At 36.9% G+C, this 17,930-nt stretch overlaps 1 protein-coding gene across 1 annotated transcript in view; it reads right to left on the bottom strand.

Annotated features, from left to right (window-relative positions):
* The window catches only part of ADAM10 (ADAM metallopeptidase domain 10), a 138,360-nt gene that overhangs the window by 97,253 nt on the left and 23,177 nt on the right, over positions 1-17,930 (bottom strand). The window contains exon 2 of the mRNA XM_012783034.3: positions 4,091-4,241. Coding sequence (XP_012638488.1) covers positions 4,091-4,241 — 151 coding nt within the window. The remainder of the gene's footprint in view (positions 1-4,090; positions 4,242-17,930) is intronic.

Raw genomic sequence — 17,930 nt, forward strand, 5'->3', positions numbered from 1 at the left:
GCAAACAAAACTAAAGACATCCAAAGAAAGATAAATAACATGTAACATGAACTTAAAATATTGAGAATGAAGCAAGAGGTAGCAAATAACCACTCCCCTCCATGAAACATTGATTCTTTGGCTTCTAGAACATCATGCTCTCAAATTTTATTCTACTTTTCTAAACACTCTTTGGTCTCTACATCCCCTCCTCCTCCTAACCCCTAAAATGCTGGCATTTAGCAGAGCTTTCTCCTAGGCCCTCCTCATGAACTTCACGTAACATCTCCAAATCCAAACTTATGATCACTCCTCAAATTCACAGCTGTACCAATTATTCCCTACCTCACTAAATGACTCCAGTGGCAAGTCCCCAGTGAGAGGATTGCTTGAGGTCAGGAGTTCGAGACCAGCCTGAGCAAGAGCAAGACCCCGTCTCTACTAAAAACAGAATTAGCTGGGCGTGGTGGTGTGCACCTGTAGTCCAGCTACTCGGGAGACTGAGGCAGGAAGATCATTTGAGCCCAGAAATTTGAAGTTGTAGTGCGCTACACCACCACTGTACTCTACCCAGGGCAACAGAGTAAGACTCTGTCTCAAAAAGGAAAAAAGAAAGAGGTTTGTTCTTTCATATGCTTGGGTATAAAATAAACACCATAAAAAATTACTTTAATACTTAAACACACACATACACATATTGTGCTAGTATCCAGAAATATAAGTCATAATTATCTAAGCAAAACTAATCAGAACCCTTTTAAAGTATATTCTTCTTTGTCTAAGTTAAGTGGATGATATTTAATGTATTCTGTAATTAATCAAAGTACAATTATCTAATCCTAGGGGACTAAGTCCTACTATGTGAATGTAAGAAACAAACTCTACTTGATACTTTTAAAAGCACAAAAAAACAGATAACCAGTCTCGCCACAGTGCATAAGACAGTACATACTTTATGGGCTGGGCTATAGCTAACTGTAGCCCAAAGTCAACCCAAAACTATATTCATAATAAATATAAATAAAAATAAAAATATAAAAATTTAAATTTAAAAAAATAAAATATAAATTATTACAAGTTATTAACCAAATAATCAGTAATTTGTACATAAATATGAATCCTATTAGGAGGGGTTACAGTATACCAAAACTAGTATTTGTCAAATGGTGGAAGAAGAGGAGAGAGACCTAGCAGGAAACCTGTAATTATACTACTCCAGTCATTTTGTAGGCCTATTCCATGGAAAGAGAGAAATAAGACCATCAGATTATTACATTTTTAATTAAGGTTATGTTAGAAGGTAATTATAATGACCATGTTTTAGGGCAAATTCTGAGACAGTGTGAATATACAAGTATAATAATTGAGAAAATATCTGAAACTGGATGAATTCTAGAAAATATACTAATTTATATAGTTAATTAAACAGACTTGTGTTAAAAGCAAACTAGATAACTAGTAGAAGACCACATAGTATGAGATCACCTGGTTCTAGGTCCTTTGCTTAGACCTTCAGGCAGAAGTTCTCCCTCATTTGAGTATCTACAGCATTTTACCTATAATGTATCATATCGCATTTGCCTCTTATACAATATGTACATCTGACCACTCCTATTAGATCTATATTTCATTTGTTTCTAACACCCACAGCTTATACTAGGTAACTTTTAACCAGCAATAAAAAAAATATTTTTAGATGACTAAATGACAGCATGCTCACCCATGCATACTCTCTCCCCCACTCACTTACACACATACAAAGGAGCTATGGATTTGGCTTTGCCACATCCTCAATATGAATTGTGTGAAAGATCTAACAAAAATTTAATGATATAATAGGAATCAAACCAAAAGCAGCTAGAAGCTCATCTTTTCCTTTTGGCAGCCGAACCATATTTGGTATATAATATTAAGTATATTTTGAGATGCTCATTAAAAACTTAGGAAGGCTAATGATTGCTTAGTATTTTACAGTACATACTAACAAATAATGAGTAATTTTTGAATATCTGAAGAGTCATAAAAATTTACATGTATTGCTGCCATTAAAATTTTTATCTAGAAAAATAAACAGACCCGGAAATGAATCGTTTTCTCTCCTTCAAAGTAAGAGATTTTATAACTTGAAAATAATTTTTTCAATGATAATCATTTACTTTTGTAATATGGAAAATATGTTATTAATTTAAGTAATACATGTATTTCCATGTGCAAAAACTTGGTTTCATAGCACTTCTGGTTTTCTGATTTTTCAAGCATTAATATCTTTTTTTAAGTACCTGCACCATATGTACAATACAATGAATCATACTAAGTAGTAGTCAGGGTGCCTGCCTGTGAGGAACATAAAACAAAGTTACAGAAAAGTAAATAAGTATACACATGAAAAGAAAGAGAGAACAAATCAAAAGTCAATAGTACAGAGAAGTAATTTTAAAGTTCAGAGGAAGCACCAAAGTGTCTAAGAGACAGAAGCTGAATTGTGCATTAAAAGATAATCAGGGCAGGGCACAGTAGCTCATGGCTGTAATCCCAGCACTATGGGAGGCCTAGACAAGAAGACTGCTTAAGGCAAGGAGTTTGAGACCAGTGAGACCCCATCTTTACAAAAAATTTTAAAAGTTAACCAGGCATGGTGGTGCATACCTATAGTTGTAAGCTACTCAGGAGGCTGAGGCAGGAGGATAACTTGAGCCCACAAGTTCAAGGTTGCAGTGAACTGTGAACATGCCACTGCACTCCACTCTAGCTTGGGTGACAGAGTGAAACCCTATCTCTAAAAATAAAAATTTAAAAATTAATTTTTTTAACAAAAACATGATTAGGATTTAAGATAAACAACACAGAGAACAAATCATACATGGTATATGCAGCAAACACTAAGAAGATCATTCTGAGCGAAATAGAGACTGGATGCTGGAAAGTAGAATAAAGTAGCTTTAGAATAATAGACTAAGATTATAGAGAAATTTCGATTAAGAAATCTGGCAAACAATCGTTAATTGAAGAAATCAGAGCAAACGCTGGCATGAAAAAGGAAGCATTTAGAATAGAGTCATCCCATAGCAGTACATAGGATAGCTTTAATGACAAATAGAGTAGAAGCTGGGAAACCTATTAGAAAGTGAATATAAGTTTCAATCAAGGCGAAATCAGTAGAAAAAGTTAGAAAGGAATAGATTTACTAATTATAGGCAAGACAGAGAGCCTGACGACAATCTCAAAGATCGTGTATCTAAGTATCCCCAACAGATAGAAAGAAAAAAAATATGAGGTTTTTGAGTCAGCCATGTCTGGGTGAAATCTGTGCTGTGTGAGTTATTTACTTCTCTGAGTCTTAGTCTCCTCAGTTACAAAAAGATGTTTACCTCTGTCTGGGTTTTAACAAGATTAAATAAGAAAATGCATATAAAGCCTCCAGAATACAACAGGCACTCAATTAAGTTTGACTTTTTACTTTTCTCCCTTGGCTCCCCCTTTCATTATCCCTTAACAATTCTATTTGAGAATTGAACAGTACAGCAAGTAATACAGCTGTCATTTTATAACTGGTAAAACTGAATTAATGAGAAATTAAGTGACTTATTCAATGATATACAGCAATTATCTTCACTGCTGGCACTAGTTGATATATTGACCATAAAACATATAAAAAGTAGTAGAAATTGTGAATATAGAAACTTCTATAAAGATATATCTTTTAATAATATAAAATCTGATTCATACATTTAAATTTTACTGTTTGCCTCACAATATAAAAAGGCAATCCATTTTAAAACACATTCTTTAATTTTTTTTCTTTTTATTTCTTTGTACACAAATCAATAACATAAAACACTTAAAAAAATTTTTTTTAATTTCAGCATTACAGGGATACAAATGTTTAGGTTGCATATATTGCCGTTGCCCCACCAGATTCAGAGTTCCAAGCATGTCCATCCTCCAGACAGTATGCACTACAACACATTTTTAAATATATATATGAAATTCCACTGGAAGCTGAATTTCCAAATGGAGACCTTTCCATTAAAGAAGGAAAATTAAGGGTATACATTTCTTCCTTTAAATTAGACTGAATACAGGGGAACTTCAGACACAGCAATAAACTTACCTTCCATGGGCATGGAAATCTAGACGTAAAAACTGGTCCTCATGTGAGACTGCTCTTTTGGCACGCTGGTGTTTTTGGTGTAATGAATCCACATTGTAAGTTAATCCTTCATAATGTCTAATGTATTTATTTAAAGGATTCCCATACTGACCTATAAAAGTAGAAAACAGTTTGAATTAGTATTATCTTGAAGGTTCTAACATGATTCCATGATTATTCAAATAACTATGAATATTTATGAAACAACTATCCACCTAATACCAGTACTAATATGAATACCCTCGTTAATATTATCTTAATATATATTTCTTAAATCTTATGGTAATGGTAATTTCAATCATATGCAAAAGTTTAGATGTTAGCTGTGGGTTTGTTTTAGATGTCCTTTATCAGGCTGAGGAAATTTCCTTCTGTTCATACTTTGCTTATTAAAACTATCAGGAAGAGGCCGGGCACGGTAGCTCATGCTTATAATCCTAGCACTCTGGGAGGCAGAGGCAGGAGGATTGCTCAAGGTCAGGAGTTCAAAACCAGCCTGAGCAAGGCAAGACCCCATCTCTACTACAAATAGAAAGAAATTAATTGGACAACTAATATATATAGGAAAAAATTAGCCAGGCATGGTGGTGCACGCCTGTAGTCCCAGCTACTCGGGAGGCTGAGGCTGTAGGATTGCTTGAGCCCAGGAGTCTGAAGTTGCTGTGAGCTAGGCTGACACTACGGCACTCACTCTAGCCTGGGCAACAAAGTGAGACTGTCTCAAATAAATAAATAAAACAAAACTATCAGGAAGAGATGCTGATCTTGAGACTCTGTCTCAAATAAATAAATAAACAAAACTATCAGGAAGAGATGCTGATCTGTCACCTGCTCTTACTATATCTATTAAGATGATCACACAGGTTTTTTCTTTTTAGTTAAATAATATAATGAATTAAACTGATTGATTTTTGAATGTTAAAACAACCTTGCATTCCTGAGATAAACCCCACTTGGTCATATTGTTGGATTCAATTTGCTGTAATTTTGTTTATAATTTTTATTATGTTCATGAGAGATATTGGTTTAGAGTCTTCTTTTCTTGTATTACCTCTGTCAAGTTTCAGTGGCAGGGCAAAAAAATGTATTGAGAAGTATTACCTTTTCTTCTATTTTCTGGACCAATCTATGCAGAATTAGTATTATTTGGTTTTTGTTTTGTTTTGTTTTTGAGACAGAGTCTCACTTTGTTGCCCAGGCTAGAGTGAGTGCCGTTGTATCAGCCTAGCTCACAGCAACCTCAAACTCCTGGGCTCAAACAATCCTACTGCCTCAGCCTCCCAAGTAGCTGGGACTAAAGGCATGCACCACCATGCCCGGCTAATTTTTGTATATATATTTTTAGTTGGTCAATTAATTTCTTTCTATTTTTGGTAGAGACAGGGTCCACTCATGCTGGTTTCGAACTCCTGACCTCCAGCGATCTGCCCGCCTCAGCATCCCAGAGTGCTAGGATTACAGGCGTGAGCCACCACACCCGGCCAGTATTCTTTCTTTCTTCAGTGTTTGGCAGAATTCACCAGTGAAGCCATCTTGACCTGGAGTTTTCTTTCTTTTTTTTATTTTTTTGAGACAGAGTCTCGCTTTGTTGCCCAGGCTAGAGTGAGTGCAATGGCGTCAAGCAATCCTGCTGCCTCTGCCTCCCGAGTAGCTGGGACTACAGGCATGCACCACCATGCCCAGCTAATTTTTTCTATATATATTAGTTGGCCCATTAATTTCTTTCTATTTATAGTAGAGACAGGGTCTCCCTCTTGCTCAGGCTGGTTTTGAACTCCTGACCTTGAGCAATCCGCCCGCCTCGGCCTCCCAGGGTGCTAGGATTACAGGCGTGAGCCACCGTGCCCGGCCCCTGGAGTTTTCTTTATGGAAAGGTTTTTAAATGCAATTTCAATTTCATAAATAGATAAAGAGCATTCAGGTTTTCTATTTTTTCTTGAGTGAACTTTGGTAGGAATTTGTCCATTTCACCCAAGTCGTCGAATTTATGGAAATAAAGTTGTTCATAATATTCCCTTATGTTTTTTATATTTTTTGAATCTGTAGTGATGTCATCTCTCTCATTACTGATATAGCCAATCTATATCTTATGTTCCTGATCAATATAAAAATTTATCAATTTTACTGATCTTCTCAAAGAGCTACTTCTTCTAATTTTTTTCTTCCTTATTTTTCTGTTTCTATTTTGTTGATTTTTACTTTGATCTTTATTCTTTCCTTCTGCTTACTTTGGATATAACTTGCTCTTCTGTTTCTAGTTCCATAAGGTGAGGCCATCAATTTAAGACCCTCCTCCTTCCCTTATGTAGGTGTGGTTTAGGGCTATAAAATGTCCCCTAAGAACTGCTTTAGCAGAACTCCACAAATCTTATTGTTTTCATTTTCACTCTGTTCAATATATTAATACTTTCTAATTTCCCAATTCATTTCTTCTTTGATCCATGTGTTATTTAGAAGTCTGCTACTGTCCAAATACTGAAATGTTTTCAGTTATATTTCTGTTATTGACTTCTAATTTAATACTTCTATAGCCAAAGAACATACTCTGTATAACAACAGTACTTTTAAATACATTGAGACATCTTGTATGACCCAGAATATGGTCTATCTTTGCAAACGTTTCAGGTGTACTTGAAAAGAATGTGTATTCTATTGTTGTGCGTAAGTATTCTAGAAATGTCAATCTCTACTCTTATTGGTGGAGTGTTTTATAAATGTCAATCAGGTCAAGTTGGTCAAGAGTGTTGTTCCAGTCTTTTATATCCTTATTTCCTACCTGTTCTGTTACTGAGAGAGGGGTATTGAAATCTGTCTATGATTGTAGCTTTGTCTATTTCTCCTTGCAGTTCTCTGCTTCATGTATTTTTGGAGCTCTGTTATTATATACATATGATTATTATGTCTCTTGGATTAATTACATGTCTTTAACATTATCAAATGGCTTTCATTATATTTTATAATATTCTATATTATAATCTTTTATTTATTTATTTATTTAGAGACCATGTCTTGCTCTGTCACACCCAGGCTAGCGTGCAGTGGAGTCATCATAACTCACTGCAACCTCAAATTCCTGGGCTCAAGCGATCCTCCTGCCTCAAGCCTTCTAAGTAGCTGGGACTACAGGTGTATGCCACCATGCCTAGCTAATTTTTCTATTTTTAGTAGAGATGGCGTCTCACTCTTGCTCAGACTCATCTCAAACTCCTAGCCTCTCACTTTATGCTGCTCTCTTCTTCCTAATATTCTGTGAACCTACAGCTACTTTGGTCTACCTTGACTCTCAGCTCCATCTCCTCAACTCAGGAGTTCAGTGGTGTCCACAGAGATTCCCTCTTATAGCACCACAGCCAGGAAATTTTTTCAAGGCAGAAAGCTGGTACAATCATAGGGCTAGTCTCCTTGCTCCCCCTCTCTCAGGGTCCTTCACTGCCTGATGACCAACACCTTAAAAACCACTATTACTCTGTTTTTTTCCAGGTTTTCTTTTCAGGCAAAAAGGTAAATTTAGTCCTTGTTTCTTTTCAGGCAAAAAGGTAAATTTAGTCCTTGTTTTCTTTTCAGGCAAAAAGGTAAATTTAGTCCTTGTTTCTCCATCTTCACCAGAAGTAAAAAAGTGATTCCATAACAAATTAAGTAAAATTTCTTCCTAAAGAAAACTGCCCTCTTTCATAAAACAAGTTTTTTTAAAAACAAAAAAAGAAAAACTATAATGGTTTGCCTATTGTATTGCCTACAGTCTAAATGTTCCACCACTAAACTTTCTGTTTGCAGTTAGTGGCTTTTCATTCATGTGGTTAAGAGCACAAACTCTGATGTCAAATTATCTAGGTTTAAGTTCTAGGGATTGGCCGCACAACAATGTGAAAATATTTAACACTACACTGAACTATACACTTAGAAAATAGCAAATTTTACATTAAGTATTTTTTACTAGAATAAAAATTATCTGGGGTTGAATACCATTACCTTCATTTATTAATTGTTTCCCAGATTAAATGGAAAACTACTCAGCTTCAGTTTCCTATCTGTAAAATGTAGAGGCACAGAGTAGCTCTTTCTTAAAAAGACTATTACACAGGCCAGGTACAGTGGCTCATGCCTATAATTCTAGCACTCTGGGAGGCCAAGACAGGAGGATCACTTAAGTTCAGGAGTTCCAGACCAGCCTGAGCAAGAATGAGACATCTGCCCTGCCATCTCTATAAAAATAGAAAAAATTAGCCTGGAGTACCAGCTACTCCAGAGTCTGAGGCAGGAGGATTGCTTGAGTCCAGCAGTTTGAGGTTGCAGTGAGCTATGATATCACTGCACTCTAGGCAGGGTGACAGAGCAAGAATCTGTCTCACAACAAGAAAAAAAAAAGAGACCTACTACACAGATTAAATGATGTAAACCATGTGCAACAATTAAGAAAGTGCCTACCATTAAGTAAAGATTCAATAAATTTTCCATCATCATCTCTTCCCCCTCCTCCTCCTCCTTTCTCCCACACTTGCCTTTGAGACCAATATACACACATTAAGGCCATAAATTCAGGAATAAAAACAAAACTGGGTTTGAATGCTGATATTTCCTATCAATGACCACATAAGCTTCATAATCATTTAACTTTTTGAAATCTCAGGGGTTATCATTAAAATGGAGGCAATAATGTCTACCTTAGGCCGGGTGTGGTGGCTCATGCCTGTAATCCTAGCATTCTGGGAGGCCGAGGCAGGCCCATCGCTCGAGGTCAGGAGTTCAAAACCAGCCTGTGCAAGAGCGAGACCCTGTCTCTACTAAAAATAGAAAGAAATTAATTGGCCAACTAAAAAATAGAGAAAAAATTAGCCGGGCATGGTGGCGCATGCCTGTAGTCCCAGCTACTCAAGAGGCTGAAGCAGGAGGATTGCTTGAGCCCAGGAGTTTGAGGTTGCTGTGAGCTAGGCTGATGCCATGGCACTCTACCCCGGGCAACAGAGTAAGACTCTGTTTCAAAAAAAAAACAAAAAACACAATGTCTACCTTAAATGCATGTAAAATGTTTAGCATAAAGGATAAAATAAAAGGACCATTTAAATAATTATTGAGCTACTTCACCCTCCTCTTGAGAGAGGTGCACTCCTCTCAAGAGAGGTGACAGAAATAGAGTCCAAAACTATGTTTACAACTAGTAAAGAAACTATAGTGAAGCCAATGTGTAGAAGATAATAAAGCTGGCTAGTATAGAACTTTTAAAAATCAAGACTAAATAATGAAATCAAATATTATGCCATTGCATGCAAATTGATCAAGGGGTTGATAGTAAGAAACTATATTATACCAATGCATTTTCCAAATCCTTTAAAAATATTTTTAAATTTATATTTGGGTTTTAAAAAATACCCACCAAGAGAACATATCAAGAGAAGAAATCAAGAATGGGGAAACTATAGTATGAGAACTTTTGAGTAATTCTTTTCATTTTGAAAATCAAATGTACGATTTCCATTAGGTTACTGAACTGGATTTCTTTTAAGTAGTCTGAGTAGCCACAGCACAAGCTTAGCTTTGCAGAGCTGCGCTTCCACTCCTTTTTTCAGTACCAAAAGAGTCAAGTTTTTAAGTCACAGTGCAGATAAAGTATTTTGTCACTTATGATAACTTAAAACAATAACTGTTGTTGTTCTGGTGTAGCACTCATGACAAAAACTTGACTATTTACATAGATGGAACACTATCAGGAAAGTTATTAAACAAAGTCATCTTTTCTCTGTCCCACACAAGAAGGAATTTTATAAAGCAACATAATGTTCACTTTCACTGGCAAAGGACCTAATGATTTTCTGAATCTTTATAACTGAGACAGAACATGATTCATAAGGTTTAATTGGGAAACTTAAAAACAATATCCAGGAGCCAGGCGCGGTGGCTCACGCCTGTAATCCTAGCACTTTGGGAGGCCAAGGCGGGCGGATTGCTCAAGGTCAGGAGTTCGAAACCAGCCTGAGCGAGACCCCGTCTCTACCACAAATAGAAAGAAATTAATTGACCAACTAAAAATATATATACAAAAAAAAAAAAAAATTAGCCAGGCATGGTGGCACATGCCTATAGTCCCAGCTACTCGGGAGGCTGAGGCAGGAGGATCGCTGAGCCCAGGAGATTGAGGTTGCTGTGAGCCAGGCTGACACCACGGCACTCACTCTAGCCTGGGCAACAAAGTGAGACACTGTCTCAAAAAAAAAAAAAAAAAAAAAAAACAATATCCAGGGATACATAGTTACCAAGTCCACCTCATTATCATCTTCTACATAAGGCCTAGGAATGTTTCTGTGTTTATTATACCTAAAAATCAGTAGTTATATGATCTCAGTAATGTGAAAAAAAATGACATTAAGATATTATACTGAAATAGTATTCATAATGTCTCTCCTCCTCTACTTAATGAAATGAAGGCAGAAATGGGGGTGAGGGATCAGCCTATCCTATCCCACAAAAAAAGAAAAGAACAGAATCAATCCTCAAGAACTGAAATCAAACAAGAAAAAGATAACCAGTGCGTGCTGGAGCTGGCTGATACAGGCTCATGAGTGCCAATTACCTTCCCATCTTCACGATCCGTGACATTATGTTGGTTGCCTGAATCATAGTATTTACACCACTGATAATGGAAAAGACTACAAATCAGAGGGTTTCTTTCTTTTTTTTTTTTTTAAGAGAGTCAGTATACTAATACAACAGTGAGTATAACATAATGATGTAATCTTTTAAACAGGCAGCCAGGGAAATAAACAGAATATTTTAATGAAAATATAGAAAAGCAAAGCTCATTGGATTTCTGATGCTTGCTGATCCTAACCCTCAGAAGTCATTATCATTTTTCTAATTCTTACAGTGATGAGAAGAAAAAATAAATAAAAGAAATCATACAATTCATTTTTAAAATCTTAAAAGAGAACAGAACCCTGAAATTCTCAAAAAGATTGTACATGATCATGGTCCATGACTGCAGAAAAATGAGTAAAACAAAATAATCAGCCTTCAAACTATGAGTTGAGGGGAAAAAATACACCAGTCTCAGAGATAAAAGAAAAAGAAAGAAGCCACCCAAATTATATAGTAGCAAAAAGAACATCTGGTCAAAGAAGAGGCATATAACCACAAACATAACATTGTACAAGCATATTATAGCAAAAAACATGAAAGTAACAAAAAAAGGAAAACAGAAAAAGAATCCAATTGAGAAGAAAACAAGCATCTGGAAAAATCCTGGGAAAACTGCAATAAGTCTAAAATGATATTAAGAAATTCTTACTGGCTAGGCATGGTGGCTCACACCTATAATCCTAGCACTTTGGGCGACTGAGGCAGGAAGATTGCTTGAGCCCAAGAGTTCGAGGCTGCAGTAAGCTATGATGGCACCAGTGTACTCCAGCCTGGGTGACAGAGTGAGACTATCTCAAAAAAAATAAATAAATAAAATTCTTGTTAATTTTCTTCAGTACAAGAACACTGTGGTTATAGAGAAGGAGAATGTCCTGAATTTTGAGAGATACATTTTAAAGTATTTAGGGGTAAAAATGACATGTTTATAACTTACACTGAAGATGACTGGGAGTGAGAGTAGAAAAGAAAAAGGGTGCAAAGGGTGTTACAGTGTCCACTCGGGCTATGACTGAGTAAAAGAGGCTGAATTTAACCTACCGACATAAACATTTAGAAAACTGGACAAAAGAAAAACAAATAAGCAGAGATCTACTACAAGTGGCCCAAGTTACTGTCCACAAGCAGCTCCAGGCCAAACTGCAGGGAGGAGAAATCCAGAGCCTGATGGTCACTGAATTAAGACAAACATCTGGGTTCAGGGAAGCTTTGCATTTGGAATCGTGGGACAGAGTACCAAAAAGGAAGAAACTGAACAGAGAGAGCTACAGAACCTGAAGTGGGGTCCCATTAAGTGTTTGGTTGAGTACTGATCTAAGCATGTGAGAGAATAAACTATCCCACCACAGAAAAACAAGTTACCAGAAAGAAGTAAGCAGAACAAGCTTCAAAGCTCATATAAGGACCGGAAAGTGTTCATATTTCTGCCATCTAGAGAAGAGAGACCTTGTGCTGGGTACAGCCCTCAGAAAAATAACACCTTTATCAATAGGGTAAAATTAGCCATTTAAAGGCTGTTTTGGATATACCCTAACAAAGTTTAAAGGCAATCTTCCAAATTTGAATAATAAATTGGATTTAACTGACTCCAAGTAGCTTAACTGTACACTAAAAGTCTGAAAGTGTTTAAAGGAAAGATAAAATCAAATACTCAAAAATGTTAAAACTCAAAATATTCCTATATCTAATCAAGATTACCATGCATGTAAAGAAGGAAAATGTAAGTACATTTTTCTCCCATAACTAAAAGAAAAATTAGTCATTAGAAACAGAAATTATAGAGATTATGGAATCAGCCAACAACGAGGTAAAAACAGCTATTATAAATATGTTCCTTAGGTTAAGGAAACACACAGGAACACAAACATGATAAGGGGAAAAGTGAAAGCTATAACTATAAATCTACAGATCCAAGATGCTCAACGAGTCCAAAGGAGAACAAACAAAATATTTATTATATAAATATATATGTGTACATATATACACAAAAACACCTCAAATAAAGGCATATCACAGGCTAAAAACTAGGAAGCAAAAAAAAAATCTTAAAATCAGCTTTGGGTCCAAAAGCATCAAAGGAACCAGGAAAAAAGACACATTACATACAAAGGAACAAAGATAAAAATGAAAGCACACTCTGTAAGTAGAAGATAATGCAGCAACATGTTCAAAGTACTACAATTAAAAAAAAAACAAAAACATTCTCAACCTAAGATTCTATACCCAGTGAAAATATCTTTCACAAATGAAGGTGGAGAGGGTGAAATGAAACCTTTTTTGAAGATCAGAGATTACAATTCATCACTAGGATACTTCTATTACTAGAAATGTTAAGGGAAGTTTTTCAAGCAGAAGGAACGATGCCAGATGGAAATCTATATTGACATAAAGAATAGTGATAGAAATGATGATTATGTAAGAAAATAAAAAGGATTCCTTTTCTCATTTTTAATCTCTTTAAAAAACACAATGTACTGTGAAATTTATGACACATATCAATTAAAATGTATGACAATAACAGCACAATGGAGAAGAGAAGAGAATTGGAAGTGTACTTATACTCTATACGAAGTGGAATAATATTATTAATATTTGACAGTATACTATAAATTATAGATGTATATTTTATACCCTAGGAACAACCTCTAAAAAAAACTAACAAACAGGCATATCACATAAGCCAAAAGCAGAAATAAAATGAAATCATTTTTTGAAAGTAAATTAATCCCAAAGAATGCAAGGAAAAGGGTGGAGAGGAAGATATGAACAGATGGAAGAGAAAATAAATAGTAAGATGATAGTTTAAAATCCAGCCATATCAATAATTACATTAAAAGTAAATGATCTAGGCCAGCCATGGTAGCTCATGCCTGTAATCCTAGCACTCTGGGAGGCCGAGAGGGGTGGATTGCTCAAGGTCAGCAGTTTGAAACCAACCTGAGCAAGAGAAAGAGGGAGACCCGACCCTGTCTCCACTAAAAATAGAAAGAAATTAATTGGCCAACTAAAAATATATAGAAAAATTAAGGCCGGGCGCGGTGGCTCACGCCTGTAATCCTAGCTCTTGGGAGGCCAAGGCGGGCGGATTGCTCAAGGTCAGGAGTTCAAAACCAGCCTGAGCAAGAGCGAGACCCCGTCTCTACTATAAATAGAAAGAAATTAATTGGCCAACTGATATATATATATAAATTAGCCGGGCATGGTGGCGCATGCCTGTAGTCCCAGCTACTCGGGAGGCTGAGGCAGAAGGATCACTCGAGCCCAGGAGTTTGAGGTTGCTGTGAGCTAGGCTGACGCCACGGCACTCACTCTAGCCTGGGCAACAAAGCGAGACTCTGTCTCAAAAAAAAAAAAAAAAAGAAAAATTAGCTGGGCATGGTAGCACATGCCTGTAGTCCCAGCTACTTCAGAGGCTGAGGCAGAAGGATCGCTTGAGCCCAGGAGTTTAAGGTTGCTGTGAGTTAGGCTGACGCCACGGCACTCTAGCCCAGGCAACAGAGTGAGACCCTGTCTCAAAAAAAAAAAAAAAAAGTAAATGATCTAGGCCATGTACTAGATTACGCCTTCGTAATCCCAGCACTTCGGGAGGCCAAAGCAGGAGGATCACTTGAGGCTAGGAGTTCCAGACCAGCCTGGGCAACATAGAGAGACCCCATCTCTACAAAAACTAAAAAAATAAAAAATTAGCCAGGCATGATGGCACACACCTACAGTTCCAGCTACCAGGGCTGGGGCAGGAGAATCACTTGAGCATGGGAGTTTAGGATTGTAAATGCACTATGATCAGGCCTTATAATAAGCAAGAGACCTCATGTCTAAAGGAAAGAAAGAAAGACAAAGAGAGAAAGAAAAAGAGGAAGAGAAGAAAGGAAGAGAAAACAAGGAAAATGATAAGAATTAAAAGGCAAACTGTCTTTTTGTTATTTAAAAAAAGGAAATAGGCCCACTCCATGGCTCACACCAGTAATCCTAGCACTCTGGGAGGCCAAGGCAGGAGGATTGTTTGAGCTCAGGAGTTAGAGACGAGCCTGAGCAAGAACAAGAACCCATCGCTATTAAAAAGAAAAAAGTATAAAGAAATTAATTGTCCAACTAATATATATAGAAAAAATTAGCCCGGCATGGTGGCGCATGCCTGTAGTCCCAGCCACTTTGGAGGCTGAGGCAGGAGGATTGCTTGAGCCCAGGAGTTTGAGGTTGCTGTGAGCTAGGCTGACGCCAAGGCACTCTACCCTGGACAAAAGAGTGAGACTCTGTCACAAAAAAAAAAAAAGTAAATATATGCTAGCAGACCCTTTAAACACAAAAATAAAGACAAGTCGGCCGGGCGTGGTGGCTCACGCTTGTAATCCTAGCACTTTGGAAGGCCCAGGCGGGGAGGCGGGCGGATTGCTCAAGGTCAGGAGTTCGAAACCAGCCTGAGCGAGACCCCATCTCTACCACAAATAGAAAGAAATTAATTGGCCAACTAAAAATATATATACAAAAAAAAAAAAATTAGCCAGGCATGGTGGCACATGCCTGTAGTCCCAGCTACTCGGGAGGCTGAGGCAGTAGGATCGCTGAGCCCCGGAGATTGAGGTTGCTGTGAGCCAGGCTGACGCCACGGCACTCACTCTAGCCTGGGCAACAAAGTGAGACTCTGTCTCAAAAAAAATAAAAAATAAAAATAGGCCGGGCGCGGTGGCTCACGCCTGTAATCCTAGCTCTCTGGGAGGCCGAGGCGGGCGGATTGCTCAAGGTCAGGAGTTCAAAACCAGCCTGAGCAAGAGCGAGACCTCGTCTCTACTATAAATAGAAAGAAACTAATTGGCCAACTGATATATATATATAAAATTAGCCGGGCATGGTGGCGCATGCCTGTAGTCCCAGCTACTCGGGAGGCTGAGACAGAAGGATCGCTCGAGCCCAGGAGTTTGAGGTTGCTGTGAGCTAGGCTGACGCCACGGCACTCACACTAGCCTAGGCAACAAAGCGAGACTCTGTCTCAAAAAAAAAATAAAAATAAAAAAAAATAAAAATAAAAATAAAGACAAGTTAAAGTAAAAATGATAGAAAAAGATATATCACCCAAATATTAGCCCAAAGAAAGCTGTAGTGTCTATAGTAATATCAGAAAAAGTAAACTTAAAAAATACTATGAGAGTTAAGGGACATTTCATAATTTAACAAAAGAGCACAATCCTAAATGCGTGTCTACATAAAAGAGAAAGGCAAAGTTGATAAAATTGAAAGAAGTAGACACAAATCTATAATTAGAGTTGAAAATCATAACACTTCTTTCTGAACAAGCAGATAAAAAAATCAGCAGGGACACAGAAAACTTGGACATAAAGAACTTGACCCGACTGACAGAATATAGATTCTTTTCAAAGGCACATGGAACTTTCAACAAGACATACCTTAATCCTAGCCACAAGGCATGTTTCCATAAATTCTAAAAGTCTAAAATCTTAGAGTATGTTTTCTGACATAGAATTAAATCAGTAACAGATATCCAAGAAAATCCCCAAATATTTGTAACTTATGCTTCTAAACAGCACATGGGTCAAAAAAGAAATTAAAAGGAAAATACATTATGATTATGTGTAGTAGTTATATGAGTAAATATATTTCTCAGAATTTATACACTTGATCTTAGCCTTTTAAATGGCCAAGTGATCAAAATTCACAGATTTGTATACTCAAAACTATTGAATATTATTACATATAAACTAACCTCAATAAAGCTGACTAGATCTTTTAAAAAATAAAAACATTGAATCAAAATGGTAGATATTCGTATCCCAGTTATGGCACCAAAAGAAATTTGAAAAAAAGAAAAAAAGCCGGGCGCGGGTGGCTCACGCCTGTAATCCTAGCTCTCTGGGAGGCCGAGGCGGGTGGATCGTTTGAGTTCAGGAGTTCGAAACCAAGCTGAGCAAGAGCAAGACCCCGTCTCTACTATAAATAGAAAGAAATTAATTGGCCAACTAATATACATAGAAAAAATTAGCCGGGCATGGTGGCGCATGCCTGTAGTCCCAGCTACTTGAGAGGCTGAGGCAAAAGGATCACTTGAGCCCAGGAGTTTGAGGTTGCTGTGAGCTAGGCTGACACCATGGCACTCACTCTAGCCTGGGCAACAAAGCGAGACTCTGTCTCAAAAAAAAAAAAAACTAACTAAAAATTAAATTAAAAAAAAAAAGTGGTAGATATATGGGTATTTGGCCCTTCTAATTTTTCTCTAAGTCACAAAATTTCCTATAATTGAAAAAAGTCCAGAATCAAAAACAAAGATAAAAAGACAATTTAAAATATTCCAAGTTATCTTCTCAATCATCTCATTTAAATAAATGGAATCAACAATCTACTCACTTGCAATTAACTATTAAGCATCCTCTATAATGATTCAATATTCCTAAGTAACTATATTTTGCTAATAGGACATCCTATTTCCCACAGGATGAGAAAAATAAAAGATTAAATGACAAGCAGTGATTACAGACCAAAAGAACACTAGGGGAAACCAACATCAAGGGACAGTATCAGTTGAGAACGTAGCAACTGACTAGACCATTTTCAAGAACTTCTTAGAAGACTGGAAGGTCAGCTCAACTCTCAAGCTAAAAAGCTAAAAGAAAATCTGGAAACCTACTACTCATCATGTGTTTAAATAAGAAGTCCATTCATTATTACCATTGAGACTCGAAATTCATGTTTATGGATGTTTCAGTCATTAGCCAATTAAATCCTTTTCTGTGTGTAGCATTTTGCATTTTCCTGAACACACAGAACCTTGCTATTTAAACTGTTTCAAGGACTAGCACCATAGGTACCTCTGGGGAAACTTAGCAATGCAGAATGTTGGACTCCCTCCCAGATCTACTGATCCCTCAAGTGACTCAGGCTTCCCTTGCCTCACCTGATCCCGAGTGATATGTATGCACATTCAACTTTGAGAAGCACTGCAACTTTTCTTCATACAGAAATTTCCTGACTTCTGTCAGCAGCTATAAAGGCTGAGTACCAAAAATCCAAATTTCGAAATGCTCTAAAATCTTAAATATTTTGAGCACCAAGACACTGAAAAGAAATGCTCACTGGAGCATTTCAGATTTTAGATTTTCAGATTAGGATTACTTAACTGATAAGTATACTGCAAAATTTCAGATTTTCCAAAATCTGAAACTCT

This window comes from Microcebus murinus, chromosome 6 (genome assembly GCF_040939455.1).
Source record: "Microcebus murinus isolate Inina chromosome 6, M.murinus_Inina_mat1.0, whole genome shotgun sequence".
Taxonomy (NCBI): domain Eukaryota; kingdom Metazoa; phylum Chordata; class Mammalia; order Primates; family Cheirogaleidae; genus Microcebus; species Microcebus murinus.